This window comes from Saccopteryx bilineata, chromosome 4 (genome assembly GCF_036850765.1).
Source record: "Saccopteryx bilineata isolate mSacBil1 chromosome 4, mSacBil1_pri_phased_curated, whole genome shotgun sequence".
Lineage (NCBI taxonomy): Eukaryota > Metazoa > Chordata > Mammalia > Chiroptera > Emballonuridae > Saccopteryx > Saccopteryx bilineata.
The window spans coordinates 40,753,772-40,775,952 of record NC_089493.1 but is presented as its reverse complement, the minus strand read 5'-3'; the positions used below and the strand labels follow the sequence as shown (position 1 = coordinate 40,775,952).

General features: G+C 37.9%; 1 protein-coding gene across 1 annotated transcript in view; it reads left to right on the top strand.

The window, feature by feature from the left end:
* Positions 1-22,181, top strand: part of LRRC9 (leucine rich repeat containing 9) — a 121,996-nt gene that overhangs the window by 81,260 nt on the left and 18,555 nt on the right. The window contains 3 exon segments of the mRNA XM_066272555.1: positions 577-716; positions 6,839-6,975; positions 11,576-11,793. Coding sequence (XP_066128652.1) covers positions 577-716; positions 6,839-6,975; positions 11,576-11,793 — 495 coding nt within the window.

Below are 22,181 nucleotides of genomic sequence, written 5' to 3'. Positions count from 1 at the left end.
GAAACAGGAAGAAACAAGCTTCCATGGAAGGGTTTTTGTTGAAACAGCCTCTAAGTGAAGGTGAGGAAAGTGTGGCGAAAAAGCCAAAAGTCAGTGATGATGATTAAACAAAGTAAAAAAAATAGCAATTAAGTTTAGTGATAAAGCTACATATCATAAGTAGTATGTAAGTTAAATTTTGCAATTAAATGTAGCACTAAGTGTGTGGCGAGTAAGTTATGTTAGCGATAGTGCACGAAATGAAAACCTCCTCTGCCAGCAACTTCACCTGTCCTGGAAGGTAAATACACTTCATAAACCAGTTTATTTCTTTACATTCTTTCTTATTATGTGTGTGTGTTATTTATAAAGTACATTTTATTATTTAAAAGCATATAAAACAAAAAATTTGTGTGGTTTTTGGGGCCAGAATGGATTAATTGCATTTCCATTCTTTTAAATGGGGAAATTCGATTTGACACACGAGCAAAGTGAGTCATAAGCTCGGACATGAAATGAATTAAACTCATGTGTCAAGGTACCACTGTATCAGCACTTATTTTTTAATGCTTGGTTGATGGGGTATTCTTTTGGTAGGTCTTATGCCTCAACAATAATCATATTGAATCAATCATACCCCGGTTAAAGCCTCAGAGTCACTTGAGCAGCAGACGGCTACTCTACCATAAAGTGCCTTCAAGTGGCTATGGACAGCAAGGAACTTCAAAATTAAACAGGTAATGTTCTTTTTTATTAATTATAAATAATTTTGGTTGGAAATTTAAAAAGCAGTAAATCACGTTAATGATAGCAATAACATACATTTGGCCTATTTTAATACTTATTTAATAGCTACAAGCCAAAGATAAACTTCACAAATAAAAAGACACTGAAAATACTCCTGTGTCATTCCTTATTCCCTGCTTCCTCCATTTCACACCCATATTGTATAAAAAGAAAATGAAAAAACTTTGTATGTTTAATGACCCTGTATTTTTTCACATACCATAGCATTCACCTTGTATGTGCAATTCAGTGATTATTTTAGTATATTAACAAAGTTGTGCGACCATTACAACCATTTAATTCCAGAACATTTTCATCACCCCACAAAAGAACTCCTAACCTAGAAGCATGGACTTGGGTTTCTTTTGACTTTTGTTTTGTTTTTGTTTCTAAATTATTTGTCTGGTTACCTAAAGCCTCAGCATCAATGGAAAAGATACACGATGAAGAAGATGAGAACACACCTCCCACCTTCCTATGCATTTCTGGTAGAATATATATATTTCTCCAGTCAGAATACTTTCATTACATTTTTCCCAAAAAATAAAGAACATTCCTTGTCTTCTTATCACCATTATTGAAATATAATTTATATATAATAAAATACCAGTTTAATGAATTTTGACACATGTATTCAGTCATGTAACCATTACCATAGTCAAGGTACAAACTATTCCCATTTCAAAAACTTTCTTTATAACTCTTTGCAGTCCTCTCACCCCCCAGGCCCTGACCCGACAACAACCACCGATCTATCTGCTTTCTATCACCATAAATTTTGCCTTTTTCTAAAATTTCATATAATTAGAATCATATAATAAGTAGTCTTTTATGTCTGACTTCTTTCACTTAGGATAATTCTTTTGAGATTTATCTTTTGTTGCAAGTAGTAGTAATTCATTTTATTGCTGAGTAGTACTCCATTATATAGATTATATGAGAAGTTATTTATTCATTTATCATTGGTGAACATTTGGGTTGTCTCCAGTTTGAGGCTGTTTTGATTAAAGCTGCCACGAACATTTCATTTATTCACATCCTTTATATTGGGGACTATTCATATTTGTTTCTTAAAAGCTTTATTGAAGTATAATTTACATACTATATTCAGTCATTTAAGTGTATAATTTTTACTAAGTTTATAGAATTGTGCAACTATTACTACAATACAGTTTTAGGACATTTCCATCACACTCCAGGTCCATTTGCAGTCAATTATATATATATTTTCCCCTAGCTTCAGAAGACCACAAATTCACTTTCCATAGAGTTGTGCTTTCTAGACATTTCATATAAATGGATCATATAGTACAGTATCATCTTTTGTATCTGACTTCTTACATTTAGTATACTGTTTTTGAGATTTATTCATGTTGTAGCATGTATTAGTAGTTCATTTTCTTTTTTGCTGCATATGTCGGTGTTCCATAATATAGATATGCCACACTATGTTTATCCACTCACCAGTTGATGGACATTTGGATTGTCTCCACTTTGGGGTTAGAACAAATAATGCTGATATAAACATTTGTGTAGAAATATTTCTGTGAACTTATGTTTTCATTTCTCTTGAGTAGACACCTAGGAGTGAAACTGATGGCTCAGATAGTAACTTAATGTTTAACTTTTTAAGAAACTGCCAAACTGTTTTTCATAGTGATTGTACCATTTTGTATTAGCAACTATACTCTAAAAGTGTTCTAATATTCCCTCCATACCCTCAACAACATTTGTTATTCTCTGTCCTTTTTATCACTACTACTAGTGATTTTGAAGTGCAACCTATTTGCAGTTTTTTCTTTCTTTCTTTTTTTTTTTTTTTTTTTTGTATTTTTCTGAAGCTGGAAACAGGGAGAGACAGTCAGACAGACTCCCGCATGCGCCCGACTGGGATCCACCCGGCACGCCCACCAGGGGGCGACGCTCTGCCCACCAGGGGGCGATGTTCTGCTGCCCCTCCAGGGCGTCGCTCTGTTGCGACCAGAGCCACTCTAGCGCCTGGGGCAGAGACCCAGGAGCCATCCCCAGCACCCGGGTCATCTTTGCTCCAATGGAGCCTCGGCTGCGGGAGGGAAAGAGAGAGACAGAGAGGAAGGAGGAGGGGGTGGAGAAGCAGATGGGCGCTTCTCCTGTGTGCCCTGGCCAGGAATCGAACCTGGGATTTCTGCACACCAGGCTGATGCTCTACCACTGAGCCAAACAGCCAGGGCCTGCAGTTTTTTTCTTTTATTTCCTTTTCTTTTTATTTATTTTTAATTTTTTTATTTTTCCAAAGTGAGAAGTGGGGAGGCAGTCAGACAGACTCCCGCATGCACTCGACCGGGATCCAACCAGCATGCCCACCAGGGGGTGATGCTCAGCCCCTCTGGGGTATGGCTCCGTTGAGGCCAGAGCCATTCTAGCACCTGAGGTGGAGGTCATGGAGCCATCCTCAGTGCCCCAGCCAACTTTGCTCCAATGGAACCTTGGCTGCAGGAAAGGAAGAGAGAGACAGGGAGGAAGGAGAGGGGGAGGGGTGGAGAAACAGATGATTGCATCTCCTGTGGGCTCTGGTTGGGAATCAAACCTGAGACTTCCACACACTGGGCCAACTCTCTACCACTGAGCCAACAGGCCAAGGGCTTTATTTCTTTTTTTTTAATTTATTGTGTTAACATGGATTCAAGTGTCCCACTGAATACAACACTCTCACCCCCACCCCCCATGTCCCTATTTACACCTCTTTGCTCCCCTCCTTCTAATCCCTCCCGCCCTCCCACTGGGATTTGCTGTCCTGTTATCTGTATCTATGTGTTATGTATATATAATTTCATTAATCCCTTCACCTCCTCTGATCCCATCCCCTCATCCTCCTTCCCTCTGACAGCTGTCCCTCTGGTCCCTGTGATCCCACCTCTGCTTCTATTCCATTCCTCAGTTCACTTTGTTCATTAGATTCCACATATAAGTGAGATCATATAATATTTGTCTTTCTCTGCCTGGCTTATTTCACTTAGCATAATAATCTACAGGTTCATCCATGCTGTTGCAAAAGGTAAGATTTACTTCTTTTTCATGGCTGTGTAGTATTCCATTGTGTATATGTACCACTGCTTTTTAATCCACTCGTCCACTGATGAACACTTACTTAGGCTGTTTCCAGATCTTGACTATTGTAAACAATGCTGCAATAAACATGTGGGTGCATATCTTCTTTTGAATCAGTGATTTGGTATTCTTAGTATATATTCCTAAAAGTGGGATAGCTGGGCCAAAGGCAGTTCCATTTTTAATTTTTTGAGGAAACACTTTACTGTTTTCCACAGTGGCTGCACAAGTCTGCATTCCCACCAGCAGTGCAGGAGGGTTCCCTTTTCTCCACACCCTCACTAGCACTTATTGTGTATTGTTTTGTTAATGAGCACCATTCTGACAAAGTGTGAGGTGGTAGCTCATTGTGGTTTTAATTTGCATTTCTCTGATGATCAGTGATGTTAAACACTTTTTCATATGCCTATTGGCCATCTGTATGTTCTATTTGGAGAAGTGTCTATTCAGTTCTTTTTCCCATTTTTTAAGTGGATTGTTTACCTTCCTGGTGTTGAATTTTAGAAGTTCTGTATAAATTTTGGTTATTAAGCCTGACTAGGCAGTGGCACAGTGGATAGAGCATCCGACTGAGATGCAGAAGACCCAGGTTCGAGACCCCGAGGTCACCAGCTTGAGCGCGAGCTCATCTGGTTTGAGCAAAAGCCCACCAGCTTGAACCCAAGGTTGCTGGCTCCAGTAAGGGGTTACTCGGTCTGCTGAAGGCCCACGGACAAGGCACATATGAGAAAGCAATCAATGAACAACTAAGGTGTTGCAACACACAATGAAAAACTAATGATTGATGCTTCTCATCTCTCTCCGTTCCTGTCTGTCTGTTCCTGTCTATCCCTCTCCCTGACTCACTCTGTCTCTGTAAAAAAACAAAACAAAAAAAAACAAAAAAACATTTGGTTATTAATCCCTTATCAGATGTATTGTTGAATATGTTCTCCCATTGTGTGGGTTTCCTTTTTATTTTGTTAATGGTGTCTTTTGCTATGTAAAAGCTTTTTCCTATTTGCAGTTTTTTTTTAATTTTTTTTTTTTTTTGCACCTTTCTGAAGCTGGAAACGGGGAGAGATAGTCAGACAGACTCCCGCATGCGCCCAATCAGGATCCACCTGGCACACCCACCAGGGGGCGATGCTTTGCCCACCAGGGGGCGACGCTCTGCCCCTCCAGGGCGTCGCTCTGTTGAGACCAGAGCCACTCCAGCGCCTGGGGCAGAGGCCAAGGAGCCATCCCCAGCGCCCGGGCCATCTTTGCTCCAATGGAGCTTCGGCTGAGGGAGGGGAAGAGAGAGACAGTGAGGAAGGAGAGAGGGAGGGGCAGAGAAGCAGATGGGTGCTTCTCCTGTGAGCCCTGGCCGGGAATCGAACCCGGGACCTCTGCACGCCAGGCGGACGCTCTACCTCTGAGCCAACCGGCCAGGGCTCCTATTTGCAGTTTTAATTTTAATTTTCCTCATGGCTAATGCTCTTAAGCAGCTTTTCATATGCTTATTAGCCATTATTATATCTTCTTTGGTGAACTGTTTAAATCTTTTGCTTATTTTTAATTAGTTTAATTGTCTTTCTATTCTTTAAATATTCTGGCTATAAGCCCTTAATTAAATAAATTACTTACAAGTATTTTATCTCAGTGCTTTTTATTTTCTTAATGGTGTTTTTTGAAGACATTTTAATTTTGGTAAAGTCTAATTTATCAACTTTTTCTCTAACAAATTGTGATTTTGGTGTTGTACCTAAGACCTCTTTCCCTAACCTAAGGTCACAAAGATATTTTTCAGGCTTTCTTCAAAGTCTTATGTTTTTTTCTCCTACATTTAAGACTATGAACCACTTTGAGTTAATTTTTGTGTATGTTGTGAGGTAAAATGTGAGGTCTAAGGTCTACATTTATCTTTTTGGATGTGGTTATCAGTTTGTTCCAGCATCATTTAAAATACTATCATTTTCCCCACTAAATTGTCTTGGTACCATTGTTGAAAAGCAATTGATGATAAATGTAAAAGTTTATTTCTGGACTCTTAATTCTATTACATTGATCTATGAATCTGTCCTCTTACCAGTACCAGACTGGTTTGAGTTAAGCGTCTACGGCAATACCACCCTGAATGCGCCTGATCTCAGACTGGTTTGAATATAGCAGCTCAATAATAAGTTTTGAAATCAGAGATGTAAGCCCTTTGACCTTGCTTTTTTTAAAGGTTGTTTTGGATATTCTGAGTTCTTTGAATTTCGTTACAATTGTTAGGATAAGATGGTTATTTTCTGGGTGGGAGTAAGGACTATTGGACTTCTGATATAGATTTCATTGAATCTATTGATCAATTTGATAAGAACTGCTGTCTTAGTAATACTGAATCTTTTAATCCATGAACATGGAATATTTCTCTACTTAGGGTGATCTTTCATTTATCCCAGCAATGTTTTATAGTTTTCTGTGTATATATTTTGCACTTCTGTTAAATTTCTCTGAAGTGTTTTATTTTTTATACTATTATAAAGAGAATCCTTAATTTTATTATCAGTTTACTGACATCAATATAGAAATTAAAATGATTTTTATATATTACTTTTTTACCCCGTGATTCTGCTGAACTCATTCATTAGTGCAATAATATTTTTTGTGTATTTCTTAAGATTTTCTAAATATAAGATCATATCATCTTAGAAGATGGTTTTATCTACTATATTTTCCAATTCTGATGTATTTTACCCCCTTTTCCCTGGCTAACTGTACTCACTCTTGCTTTTCATTTTAATTCACTCTTTCTGTACTTTACTATATAAAAATATTTTTAAAGCCTAAAAAATGGTTATTATATAAAATAATAGAGACAACTTATTACAGTTTAATTCTAATACATTTGTAAATTCATTCTTTTTTTCTTTTTTTTTTCTTTACTTCAATTTATGGTAAGTTCATACCAAACTGTCTTTTTATGATATAGTTGGTCTGAAATTAAGTTTATGGGATCAAACTTACATGTGTGTTTCAGAGATATAATGAACAATGAAAATTTGCCTCCAATAATGAACAGCTTAGAAGTTCTTCATTTGGGCTACAATGGAATTTGTAATTTAATTCAGCTACAACTAAATAGACTACGAAATTTAAAATTCCTCTTTCTACAGGGTGAGTAGTATCACTGTTAATAAGTAAGTCAGCTATTAAAAACTGACTTGGCCTGACCAGGCGGTGGCGCAGTGGATAGAGCATCGGACTGGGATGCCGAGGACCCAGGTTCGAGACCTCGAGGTCCCCAGCTTGAGCACGGGCTCATCTGGTTTGAGCAAAAAGCTCACTAGCTTGGACCCAAGGTCACTGGTTCCAGCAAGGGATTATTCGGTCTGCTGAAGGCCCACGGACAAGGCACATATGAGAAAGCAATCAATGAACAACTAAGGTGTCGCAATGCGCAATGAGAAAGTGATGATTGACTGCTTCTCATCTCTCCATTCCTGTCTGTCTGTCCCTGTCTATCCCTCTCTCTGACTCTCTCTCTGTCTCTGTAGAAAAAAAAAAGGCCCTGGCTGGTTGGCTCAGTGGTAGAGCATTGGCCTGGCATGCAGGAGTCCCGGGTTCGATTCCCGGCCAGGGCACACAGGAGAAGCGCCCATCTGCTTCTCCACCCTTCCCCTCTCCTTCCTCTCTGTCTCTCTCTTCCCCTCCCACAGCCAAGGCTCCATTGGAGCAAAGATGGCCCGGGCGCTGAGGATGGCTCTGTGGCCTCTGCCTCAGGTGCTAGAGTGGCTCTGGATGCAACAGAGCAACGCCCCAGAGGGGCAGAGCATCGCCCCCTGGTGGGCATGCCGGGTGGATCCCAGTTGGGCGCATGCGGGAGTCTGTCTGACTGCCTTCCCATTTCCAGCTTCAGAAAAATGCAAAAAAAACCCCAAAAAACCTGACTTGATTATCATCCTTTTTAATAAGCAAATATAGGCATAAACATTTACTTAAATTCACTGACAAAAATATTCTACTAATCAGAAATGGTTTTTGGGTTATTTATATAAATAATCTATATGCTATATATTCTTGGACTAGAAAATTCAATGCTGTATATCCCTAGAAAATGCAATATTATAGGACTATGCTTAGTATTACATCATAATTTATTTTTATATCATATTCTATTTTAAAAACAATAGAAAGTAACCAGTGGGTAATTCACACATACTTATTAAACCCAGAATTGTACTAAGTACTAAAAAGAATACAGAAATACTATATTATTGTAATTATATATAATTTAGATTCTTCTCTAAAGTAGTCTGAGATCTACCTGTAGAGATATATGAAAACAAAAATAAATTAAGTTCGGACTATGTGTTATTAACTTAAGCGCAATAGAAGTTTAGAGAGGTCCTGGCTGGTTGGCTCAGTGATGGAGAGCATTGGTCCAGTATGTGGAAGTCCTGGGTTCGATTCCTGGTCAGGGTACACAGGAGAAGTGACCATCTGTTTCTCCACACTTCTCCCTTCTCTCTCACTTTCTCTCTGTCCTCCTCCCACAACCATGGCTTGATTGGTTCAAGCAAGATGGCCTCCAGTGCTGAGGATTGCTCCGTGGCCTAGGCCTCAGGTGCTAAAAAAAAAAAAAAAAAAAAGGCTCTGTTGCTGAGCAAGGGAGCGTCAGCCCTAGATGGGCAGAGCATCGCTTCCTGGTGGGCTTGCCAGGAGGATCCCAGTCAGGGCACATGCAGGAGTCTGTCCCTCTGCCTTCCCTCCTCTCACTAAAAATAAAAGATAAAAATCATTTTTTCAAATTAAAAAAAAAAGAAGTGTGTTAGGTTAAAGATACTGAACAGGAAGAGATGATTCAGGGATCAATCTATAAAGTGAGAGCAAAAGCTTAAAGGGAGTACACAGATATAGGCAGTGTTAAAATGAGGCCATGCCAGGGTCCACAGGAGAGCTACAGAACCTACATTTCTGCTGTTGTGTTGAATTTTCCAAAAGGTGGGGAACGTGGAGTCTTCAGGGAAGTGTATGGTGGGGCTATGGAGAAGCAATTTAGAATTTTAAGAATTAAGGGTCAGCTTGACCAGACAGTGGTGCAATGGATAGAGCATTGGCCTAGGACACTGAGGACCCAAGTTCTAAACCCTGAGGTTGCTGGCTTGAGTGTGGGCTTACCAACCTGACCTCAGGGTTACCTGCTTGAGCATGGGATCATAGACATGACCACATGATCACCAGCTTGAGCCCAAAGGTCGCTGGCTTGAAGCTCAAGGTTGCTGGCTTGAACCCCAGGTTGCTGGCTTGAGCAAGGGGTCACTGGCTCAGCTGGAGTCCCCCAGTCAAGGCACATATGAGAAGACAATCAATGAACAACTAAGGTGCTGCAATAAAGAATTGATGCTTCTCATCTCTCTCTCTCATCTTATCTGCTTTCTCTGTCTCTCTCTTTCTCAAAAAAAAAAAAAAAAAGATTTAAGAGTCAAATTTACCTAAAATGTAACTATTTAGTTAAATAGGTGGGGCTTTTTTCTTCCTTTTTTTTTTAATTTTAGTGAGAGGAGGGGAGGCAGAGACAGACTCTTGCATGTGCCCTGATGGGGATACACCTCACAAGCCCACTAGGAGGTGATGCTCTGCCCATCTGGGGCCCCTGCTCTGTTGCAATCAGAGTCATTTTTTAGCACCTGAGGCAGTGGCTGTGGAGCCATCTTCAGCACATGGGGCCAACTCGCTCCAATTGAGCCATGGCTGCAGGAGGAAAGGAGGAGAGAGAGAGAGAGAAAATCGAGGGGGGGGGTGGAGAAGCAGATCAGTGCTTCACCAGTGTGCCCTGATTGGGAATCGAACCAGGGGCATCCACACACCTGGCCGATGCTCTACCACTGAGACAACTGGCTGGGGCTGGGAGTTTTTCACAGCTGTAAATGCTGCTAGTTATAGAAATGTAAGATTCCTGAAATCACATTTAGCATTGTTGTTTGAAGTTTCATTTCTTAAATATGTTTAATGAGCATTTTAAAATGAATTATGACCAAAAATATGCTACTGTAGAAATTATTCAGTACTTGAAACTATCCAATATAATTTTTATACCATTGGACTTAAAATATTAGAAGTGATAGTTTAAACACTATATAATTTCATGAACATAATATATTAACACAACTGAGTTATTTTTCTCAATTTTACTTGAATCAACTTTTAAAATTCATGCATAGGGCACTGGTAATGTTTCAACATCTGTGATTTTGAAAACAAGTTTCGTGAACAATTTTATTGAAAGTTGTGTTGTTATCAGTTTCTCTATAAGAATAGACAAAATAAGGTAAATTTACCATATTTCATCAATTCTGAGATGTACACTTTTTACACGGAATATGTCTGAAATCTGATTGTTTCTTAATTGATGGTATGTCATGGTTTACTTAACCAAGTTTTTTTTCTTAGTGTACAGATAATTTTGACATATCTTAATAATTGTCATTGTCTTAAAATTAGTTGAACTATGTTAAATTTCAAGAAGAATTCCAAGATCACAGGTCACATATTCAGTAATACATTAATTTGCTAGGGAAGCCATAATAAAGTACCAGAGACTAGGCAAAGCACATAATAACAGAAATTCATTTCCTCAGTTCTAGAAGCTAGAAGTCCAAAATCAAGATGTCAGCAGGATCGGTCACTTCTGAGAGCTTCTGTTCTTGGCTTGTAGATGGCCTCTGTATCTTCACATGGTCTTTCCTCTGTGCGTTTCTGTTTCCTAATCTCTTATTATAAGGACACCACTCATATTGGATTAAGGTTCACCTCAATGACCACATTTAACCTTCTATTAAAAACTCTACTCCCAAATACAGTCACATTCTCTGGTACTAGGAGTTGAGACTACAACGTATAAATTAGGGGGGGAGGCAGGGACACAATTCAGCCCATAACAAAGAAGGAGGATGAATAGAGAATGAAACATTGTATGGCAAAGTAGAAGCAGCATTGAGCTTAAAATGTAAAAGGTCTAGGTTAGGCCTGGTGTTGCCACTTGTATGTCTTGAGCAAATCACTTAATTTCTCTGACTCTCAGATTTATGATAATTAAAAATGATAATATTTTCCCTGTCTTATTTTGTGACTCTAATAGGGAACACATATAAAAGTATTTTTTCAACTCAACAGTCATCTTCTCATATAAAATTATCATTAATACTTATAAAGCTATCAAATGGTACAACAGAGAGAAATAATAAGTTATAAAAAAAAGATGGAGGTTTTAAAGAATATAATGAATTCTTAATTTTTTAATGTGGTGTCATATAAAAAATATGTTTTTTATGAAAGAAATAAACACAAAGTATATTTTTTCAATGTAAAAACACAATAAGTTATTTTAATAAATAATTATATATACCTATTGAATGCCTATTAGAATAATCACATATACTCAGGAAGCACATCTTTTGCAGCCTTTTTATACATATACTTTGTCAATACCAACTATTTTAGTACTTAATTACTGAAGAGAGATAGGATAAATTCAGTACATCGTGTGTGTCACATCTTGATCTTTTAAATAAAAGAAGGAAATTTTACAAAATATTATTTGATGGTAATGCTGCCTACCTTTTTATGAATAACATTTCTATTTCTTCTTGGAAATGTGTTTTTTAAGTGTGTTTTGTAAAAAATAAATTAATGGAAATATTTAAATGACGATAGATAAACTTTTTCTCAAGAAGTTTGGACTTACTTGATATATCATGACTTACTCTTTTTCCAGGGAATGAAATCAGTCAAGTTGAAGGGCTTGACAACTTGCTAATGCTTCAGGAGCTGGTATTAGACTGTAACCGCATCAGAGTATTTAATGACAGTGCCTTTGCCAAACCCAGCTCTCTGCTGGCACTTCACCTGGAAGAAAACAGACTACGAGAACTGAGCAGATTACAATCTTTGGTAAAACTAGAGAAACTCTTCCTAGGATATAATAAAATCCAGGTAATGTTATTTTGCTCTTATTAGGACAGTGGTCCCCAACCTTTTTTGGGCCACGGACCGGTTTAATGTCAGAAAATATTTTCACGGACCAGCCTTTAGGGTGGGACGGATAAATGTACCATGTGACCGAGACAAGCGTCAAGAGTGAGTCTTAGACAGATGTAACAGAGGGAATCTGGTCATTTTTTAAAAATAAAACATCGTTCAGACTTAAATATAAATAAAACGGAAATAATGTAAGTTATTTATTCTTTCTCTGCAGACCAGTACCAAATGGCCCATGGACCGGTACCAGTCCATGGCCCGGGGGTTGGGGACTACTGTGTTAGGATTTACAAGACTTACTTAAACTCCTCTACGCATAAAGCCTCCAAACACACCAATGAAAATTTTGCTAGTGTGAGACTTATTTATATGCCGTGTAGATACTCTATGATGCAGAGGCATATAGACAGTCTGTGATGCAAAGATGTCACTCTGCTTCTAGACTTAAAACCCAACCAATTCACATGCAGCCACCTGCTAAAAAATGGTTAGCTCTAAAGGTTCTAAGGCACTTCTCAGCAATTCTAAGAGAGCGCTTTGTTCCTGACTACTCTTGGTCTACACTATTTCTACATCTCAATCTCAGACTTTCTCTGGTCCTTTAAATTTGGCATATGGGCCTGACCTGCAGTGCCGCAGTAGGTAAAAGCGTCAACCTGGAATGCTGAGGTCGCCGGTTTAAAACCCCGGGCTTGCCTAGTTAAAGCACATATGGGAGTTGATGCTTTCTGCTCCTCCCCCATTCTCTCTGTCTCCTCTCTCTAAAATGAATAAATAAAAAAATAAATTTGACATATGGACTTGTTCTGACATTTGAATTGATTCCTGATAATGGTTGAATATTTTATTTCTCCCTTATTTAAGGCTTCCTTAAGATCCTGCTTTATTTTACCTGCTCAAAATTCAACTCATTTCCATTAGGCTATTGCCCCAACTGAGCCCACACAGACTCTCTCCTGGAATAGTATGCAGATGGAAGTGTTGAAAGTATACATAACATTATATATCCCTCACATTTCTCTTAGTGTTTTGGTGATAATCGGTTAAGCCTCCTTTTACCAATTTCACTACTCTGCCTATATCACTAAGGCAACCTTGAAGACAAAGTGAACTGCAGCCTGCCCTTAAAGGGCAGGGACTGAGTCTGTCCCGCCCACATTTGTATCAGTATATAGCATAGTGCCTGGTACATAACAGGTACACTATATTTGTCTGTGGTTCTACCTGCTCGAGTTCAGAAAGCCTTTCTGGGGTGATATAAAAGCCTGTGCAAGGCTAGAAGGAAATCATGAGCAATGCACTTGTCTACATAGCAACTAAGAAATACATGTACAGAGGGGAAAAAAGCAGCATGCAATTCATTTATCAAGGTTCAATAAAATTCATCTGAGATAAGCTTGCAAAGCCTAGTGATTCTTCCAAAGCTTTAGCCACAAGAAATATAAATTTAAAAAATTGCTGTCATATGAGGAATCTTTCCAGTGATAGCAACTGAGTTAACACAAAGGACTGTCAAACTAGACTTACACAAATCAAAGATCTTACCTGGTACCATACTTGTCTAATAATTTCAAGGATATATAGGATCTGGGACATTCCCGTGGTTTTTCAGGTGTTTTTTCTCCCACACCTCATACACACTGTTCAGCTTAGAATAAAATATGAGCTCTCCAAATGAGATGATCCCATACAACAAGGGAGTGTTTAATTTATTAAATACCTTCATTTTATACTTGAGTTTGACATTTTATAGGGAGTCATGCCTAATGATTCTGTAGATTCTAGGTTTATTTATTGTAAGTAGTCCTGAACCAGAGAGATTCTGCTAAGAGCATCTCATAAATAAGGACTATCATTCTAGTCAATAACATTGATCTATTTGACAGGACATCAAGTTACCAGCCTACTTGCAAGGAGTTTAGGTCAGGTAACCTGCTTTTCCCCAGGAATGTCCTTGTTGCACCTCCCCACTCATCTAATCCTCAAAGGAAGTAAATGAATGCAGATCAACAGATATAGCAACTTCCTCCCCAGTCACTTAAACAGGATAATGCATAGTCAAACTTATTTATTATCAAATTTTAATATAGATAAAGGACAACCCCTGGGATAAGTCATGGGAGATCATATACTGAATGAAGTGGTACCTATTATTTAACTACTAGCCTTTTTTTATATTTATATCCTTGACATGTTATTTTAAAATTTTCATTGAATTTAGATTGATCATTTTACCATTAAACTTCTAACCACTGATATTATAGTACTTTAATATGACCCATACATTTTCTGGGGGGAAATGAACTGAGAGGAATAAGGTTAAGTTGGAGATTCTGTTTAATTCTACTGAGAATATTATATTCTTCAAAATTCTTGACTCTCATTTTAAATTTTCTTTTTGGGAGTGATTTTCTTTCTAGATTCATACCAACAGGGATAGACTAATGCCAACATTAATTTCCACATCTGGGCAATCAGATTATAACCCTTGAGTTGACAAGGATTTATAGGATAGGAAAGAAAAAGCATAGAAAAATTAGTAAAACAATATTTCCAATGGAGGAATATGCAGTCCTTCATTAATCTACTTTAAAGTCTTTCATAAACTTCATATTCTTCTTTTAAATTTTATTTTATTTATTCATTTTTAAAGAGGAGAGAGAGACAGAGAGGGAGAGAGAGGAGAGAGAGACAGAGAGAGAGAAGGGGGAGGAGCCAGAAGCATCAACTCCCATATGTGCCTTGACCAGGCAAGCCCAGGGTTTCGACCGGCGACCTCAGCATTTCCAGGTCGACGCTTTATCCACTGCACCACCACAGGTCAGGTCATAAACTTCATATTCTTGATACCAGATTCCACTGTGATGCTTTTGACTTAGCCATCACATATTGGAAAATTGTTTCCTATAGTCTTGTTTCTGCAAGAAGAATCACAGAAACACAATTGAAAGATTATTTAATTCAGCTTTACAGCCTGTTTGGTTCTTGTCTAAATGATTTCTCTATCTGGCATCCAACAAGCTGCACCTACTTTTAAACATCTCATTTAACCTTTGTAGTCGTTTTTTAAATGTCTGATTTGCTGTATTTATGGAATATTTGGCTTTACTTGTGAGGTCTTCCCTTTCTCATATTTTCTTATTTCTGGTTATAACCTTTACTTTTCTACTTAAAGAAGACTCTAACATTTCTTGTGAAGTTGGTTTAATGGTGATAAAGTCCTTTATTTTTTGCTTGTCAAGAAAACTCTTTATCTCTCCTTCAATTCTGAATGATAACCTTGCTGGGAAAATTATTCTAGGTTGTCGTTTTCTTTCTTTGAGCAAAGGTGTTCTGCCACTCCCTTCTGGTCTATAAAGTCACTGGTGAGAAATCAGATGATAGCTCAGGGGTCGGGAACCTTTTTGGCTGAGAGAGCCAAGAACGCCACATATTTTAAAATGTAATTCCATGAGAGCCATACAATGACCTGTGTATGTTATGCATTATCCAATAAAAATTTGGTGTTGTCCTGGAGGACAGCTGTGATTGGCTCCAGCCACCGGCAACCATGAACACGAGCAGTAGGAAATGAATGGATTGTAATACATGAGAATGTTTTATATTTTTAATGTTATTATTTTTTTATTAAAGATTTGTCTGCAAGCCAGATGCAGCCATCAAAAGAGCCACATCTGGCTCGTGAGCCATAGGTTCCCGATCCTTGTGATAGCTATATAAGGTCTCTTTTTACGTGACTCGTTTTTCTCTTGCTTTCTTCAGGATTGTCTCTTTACTTTTAACTTTCCTCATTTTAACTACAATATATCCTGGTGTGGGTCTGTTTGGATTTATTTTGTTTGGAATTTTCTGTGCTTCCTGAACTTGGATGTGTGTTTTCTTTCCCAGGTTAAGAAAGTTTACATAGGCCTTACCTATAGTGGCAAAGTGGATAAAGCATTATTCTGAAATGCTGAGGTTGCTGGTCCAAAACCCTGGACTTGACTGGTCAAGGCACAGAGGGAGAGTTGATGCTTCCTGCTCCTCCCCCTTCTCTCTTTTGTTCTCTCTCTCTCCCCTCTCTAAAATGAAGAAATGAATTTTAAAAACTTTAAGAAAAAGAAAGTTTTCATATAAATTTTAGGATTAGTTGTTCTAACTCTTGAGAAGAATACCATTTGTATTTTAATAAGGATTGCATTGAATCTGTATATTATTTTAGATAGTAAGGACATTTAAATACTATTAATCCTTCTACTCCATGAGCAAGCTATATTCTTCTATTTATTTGTATTTTCAGTTTCATTCTTCAAAGTCATTTTTTTTCTTTCTTTCTTTCTTTTTTTTTGCATTTTCCAAAGTTGGAAATGGGGAGGCAGTCAGACTCCCGCATGCGCCCAACCGGGATCCACCCGGCATGCCTACCAGGGGGCGATGCTCTGCCCATCTTGGGGCGTCGCTCTGCTGCAATCAGAGCCATTCTAGAGCCTGAGGCAGAGGCCAGAGAGCCATCCTCAGCGCCCGGGCAAACTTTGTTCCAATGGAGCCTTGACTGTGGGAGGGGAAGAGAGAGACAGAGAAGACGGAGAGGGGGAGGGGTGGAAAAGCAGATGGGCGCTTCTCCTGTGTGCCCTGGCTGGGAATCGAACCCGGGACTCCTGCACGCCAGGCCAACGCTCTACCACTGAGCCAACTGGCCAAGGCTCTCTTTCTTTTTTAAGCAAGAAAGACAGACAGAAAGGGAGAGAGATGAGAAGCATCAACTCATAGATGCAGCACATTAGTTGTTCATTGATTGCTTTCTCATACATGCCTTGATGGGGGGTTGGAGGGTCTCCAGCCAAGCCAGTGACCCCTTGTTTGAGCCAATGACCTTTGGGCTCAAGCCAGTGACCATGGAAACATGTCTCTGATCTCATGCTCAAGCAGCGACCCCATGCTCAACCTGTTGAGCCTGTGCCCAAGTCAATGACCTCAGAGTTTCAAACCTTGGACCTCAGCATCCCAGGTCGATGCTGTATTCACTGCGCCACCACCTGATCAGGCTTATTCTTCAATGTCTTATAGTTTTCCGAATACAGGTCTTCACTTCTTTGGTTAAATTTATTCTTAAGTATTTTATACTTTTTGATGTAATTGTAAATGGGATTGTTTTCTTAATTTCTTCTTCTGATCATGCATTACTGGTGTATGTATGGTGAAACCCAACAGATTCAGTATATTGATGCTGTGTCCTACAACTTAACTGAAATCATTTATTAGTTCTAATAGTTTTTTTAGTGGCATCTTTAGGGTTTTCTTATATAGTATCATGTCTCTGTAAATAATGAGAGACATTATTCTTCCTTTCCAATTTGAATATCTTTTATTTCTTTGTCTGATTGCTATGGCTAGAACTTCCAATACTATGCTGAATAGAAGTGGTAATAATGAGCATCTTTGTCTTGTTCCTGATCTTAGAGGAAAGGCTTTTATCTTTTCATCATTGGCTTATAATAGCTGTGGGTTTATCATATATGACCTTTATCATATTGACATATGTTCCTTATATGCCCACTTCGTTGAGAGTTTTTATTATAAAAAGGATGTTGAATTTTGTCAAATGTTTTTTCTACATCTGATGAGATGATCATATGGTTTTGATCCTCATTGTGTTATTGTAATGTATTGCATTAAGTGATTTATGAATGTTGAACCATCCTTGCATTGCTGGGATGAATCCCACTTGTTCATGGTGTATTATCCTTTTAATGTATTGTTGGGTTCCATTTGCTAATATTGTTTTTGAGAATTTTTGCACATTCATCAAGGATTTTTTTTAATGTCTTTATCTGGTTTCTCTATTAGGAAAATGATAGCTTCATAAATTAGTTTGGAAGTGTTCCTTCTTATACAATATTTTGGAAATAACTTGAGTACAGATATTAATTTTTCTTTGACTGGTAGAGTTCATTTGTGAAACCATCTGGTCCTGGACTTTTATTTGTTGGGAGTATTTTTTATTATTATTACTACTGCTTCAATTTCACTGCTAATAGTTGGTCTGTTAGATTTTGTATTTTTTCCTGATTCAGCTTTAGAGGGATACATAAGTCTAGAAATTTATCTGTTTCTTTTAGATTGTCAAATTTGTTGGCATATAATTATTCATAGCATTCTCTAATGATTCTTTATATTTTGGTGGACCAGTTTTAACTTCTCTTCATTTATGATTTTATTTATTTGGGCTGTCTTTTTTTTGATGAGTTTGGCTAAAGGTTTGCTTATATTTATCTTTTCAAAGAACCAGCTGTTAGTTTTATTGATATTTTCTTTTTTTTTTTCAATTTCTATTTTATTTACCATTTTTTCCTCTCTGATCTTAACTATTTCCTTATTTTAGTTTGTTTTTATTTTTCTAGTTCTTTTAAATGTAGAGTTAGATTATTTGTAATTTTTCTTACTTCTTGAAGTAAGGTTATATAGTTATAAACTTCCCTCTTAAAACTGCTTTATCCTCATTCCATAAATTTTAAAAAGTTGTATATTTATTTTCATTTGTTTCAAGACAGTTTTTGATTTCCTATTTAATGTCTTCTTTGATCCATTGTTTGTTTAATAGCATGTTGTTTAGTTTCCACATACTTTTGTTTTCCTAGTTTTCTTCCTGTAGTTGATTTCTAGTTTCATGCCATTGTGGTCAGAAAAGATTCTTGGTGTATGCTTCAGTTTTGAATGAAATGTTTTTATATCTATTAAATTGATCTCTTCTAATGTGACATTTAACATTATTATTTCCTTATTAATTTTCTACCTAAATGATCTAGTTATAGATGTGACTAGAGTATTAAAACCCATTATTATTGTGGATTTCTCCCTTTAAGTCTATTAATTGCTTTATATATTTAAGTGCCCCTATGTTGAGTGCATAGATTATTTATGATTGTTGTATCTAGTTCTCAGATTGACCCCTTTATAATTATGTAATATCCTTCTTTGTCCTTTTTTTACATTTTTTGTTTTAAAGTCTATTTTTTCTTATGTAAGTATTGCTACTCCAGTTTTCTTTTCATTTATATTTGCAATGAATATCTTTTTCTCTCCTTTCACTTTCAGTCTGTATGTGTATTTTAATTTGAAGTGAGTCTTGTAAACAGCATATAGATGGGTCATGGTTTTTAATCCATTCAGCCACCCTATGTCTTTTTATTGAAGCAATTAATAGATTTACATTTAAAGTAATTATTGATAAGTGTTATTTATTACCATTTTATTTATTGTTTTTGTAGTTGTTCCTTTCTTCTTCTCTTGATCTCTTTCCTTATAGTTTGCTTTTCTTTAATGTTTTGTTTAGATTCTTTTTTTCTTTGTTCTGTGTATATATTTTTAAGTTTTTGGTTTGTAGCTACCATAGGTTTATGTATATCATTCTTTATCTGTAGCAGTCCATTTAAGTTGATAAGCATTGAATATATTTTATAAGGATTATATTTATCTCCCCACTCCCATGTTTTATGTCATTCTTGTTATATTTTAGATCTGCTTGTGTCGTGTATCTCTAACTACTTATTGATGTTTGAGTTGAGTGTGATACTTTTTCTTTTAATCTTAGTACTAGCCTTCAAAAACATTATGGTACTTGCATAAAAACAGATATGTAAATAAATGAAATAGAATAAAGAGCCCAGAAATAAATCCTTGCTTATATGGTCAATATATCTACAACAAAGGAGGCAAGGATATACAATGAGCAAAAGACAGTCTTTTTAATAAGTGTCAGCAAAACTGCAATAAATCCATGCAAAAATATTAAAATAGATCACTTTCATATGCCATATACAAAAATAAAGTCAAAACAAGTTAAAAACTTCAACATTAGACTTGAATCCATAAAACCCTTAGAAGAAAACACAGGCAGTAAATTCTTTGACATCGCTCTTAACAATATATTTTTTGATATATCTCCTTGAGCAAGAGAAACAAAAAAAAATGAATAAATAAAACTACATCAAACTAAAAAGTTTTGCACAGCAAACAAAATCATCAACAAAACAAAAAGACAACTTACTAGATGAGAGAAGACATTCACAAATGATACAATAAAGAGTTAATATTCCAAAATATATAAAGAACTCATACTATCTTATACCAAACAAAGAACATAAACAAACAAACTAAAAAAACCAATCCATTAAAAAAGGGGCAAAGGAGCCTGACCAGGCAATGGCACAGTGGATAGAGCATGGGCCTGGGATGCTGAAGACCTGATTCAACCCTGAGGTCACTGGCTTGAGCACAGCCTCATCTGGCTTGAGTGCGAGGTTACCGGCTTAAGTGTAGGATCATAACATGATCCCATGATCACTGGCTTGATCCCAAAGTTGCTTACTTGAACAAGGGGTTACTGGCTCAGCTGGAGCCCCCTCCGCTGGCAAGGCACATATGAGAAGCAAGCAATGAACAAGTAAAGTGTCACAATGAGTTGATGCTTCTTATCTTTCTCTTTTCCTGTCTGTTCATCCCTGTCCCTCTCTCTCTGTCTCTCTTGCAAAAACAAACAAACAACAAAGAAAAACAAAATAAGAATAAACTATAAAGAAAGAGACCCGCCCTGGCCGGTTGGCTCAGCGGTAGAGCGTCGGCCTAGCGTGCGGAGGACCCGGGTTCGATTTCTGGCCAGGGCACACAGGAGAAGCGCCCATTTGCTTCTCCACCCCTCCGCCGTGCTTTCCTCTCTTTCTCTCTCTTCCCCTCCCGCAGCCAAGGCTCCATTGGAGCAAAGATGGCCCGGGCGCTGGGGATGGCTCTGTGGCCTCTGCCCCAGGCGCTAGAGTGGCTCTGGTTGCAACATGGCGACGCCCAGGATGGGCAGAGCATCGCCCCTGGTGGGCAGAGCTTCGCCCCTGGTGGGCGTGCCGGGTGGATCCCGGTCGGGCGCATGCGCGAGTCTGTCTGACTGTCTCTCCCTGTTTCCAGCTTCAGAAAAATGAAAGAAAAAAAAAAGAAAGAGACCCATAAATATAAGTATAGGTTAATGGTTGCCAAAAGGGAGGCAATAGAGAAATGAGAACTTAAAAAAAAAAAGATGATTTTCTTGAGGCCATAACATGGGGTAAGCAGGCACCCTGATTGGCCTAAGAATGTATAATCTATTCTTGAGGTCTTGGTGTTATTATTAATATCAATCCATTTAACCATCAAAAACATCCAAAAATGAAAATAAAGAGAAAAGGGAATACAAGAACCTTAGCAATTACCTGCGGCTGCAAATGACCTCAGGAAATAGTCCATTGCTATTATCTACCCTAAAAGAAAGGCTCCAATCCAGGCCTAATTATTATGATGAGGAACATAAGTGTTGAACCTGACAATGTACTCAAAATTTAACAACCATTGGTTTACATAATGTTTACAGGTGACTTTCCAGGGACAAAAAGTCCTGATCAATAGCATTTGCCTATTTCCATGGTATAATTTCTTTCACCAAAGCCAAATTCAAGCTAAAACACCATCTCACCCTATTCCTGAAAATTTACCAGTCAACTTCTGTGAGCTACTCCGAAGTAATTCCAACACACTACTGTAAAAAATACTGTATGTTAAAAATAAGAACATATGGCCCTGGCCGGTTGGCTCAGTGGTAGAGCGTCGTCGGTCTGGTGTGCAGGAGTCCCAGGTTCGATTCCCGGCCTGGGCACACAGGAGAAGCGCCCATCTGCTTCTCCACCCCTCCCCCTCTCCTTCCTCTCTGTCTCTTTCTTCCCCTCCCGCAGCCGAGGCTCCACTGGAGCAAAGATGGCCCGGGCACTGGGGATGGCTCTGTGGCCTCTGCCACAGGCGCTAGAATGGCTCTGGATGCAACAGAGCGATGCCCCAGAGGGGCAGAACATCGCCCCTTGGTGGGCAGAGTGTCGCCCCCTGGTGGGCGTGCCGGGTGGATCCCGGTCAGGCGCATGCGAGAGTCTGTCTGACTGCCTCCCCATTTCCAGCTTCGGAAAAATGAAAAAAAAAAAAAGAACATAATTATTTCTCCTAATTGTGAACATATTAGTTTGCTTACTGTCTCTTTATGTCAGCATTATTCTTACAAATTTAACCCTTATGTTTCTCATATTAACATTTCCATAAGAAACATTTTGATTAGAAATACTTCACTAATGAACACTATTATACACTTTATTTAATTTAAATAATAATGTAAGTCTTTTCACTTTTCTCTGCTTTCCAGCCAAGCTTTGGTTTTATAAATAGGAATTTCTTGTGGATTAAATGCACAAAATCTCTATAAATAATTCACTGTCAGAGCTTTTCCAACGTTCTCCTTTATAATACTTCCAAAATCAAAATAGTAAGAACTAGTCATTTTAAAAATAAAATTCTACTGC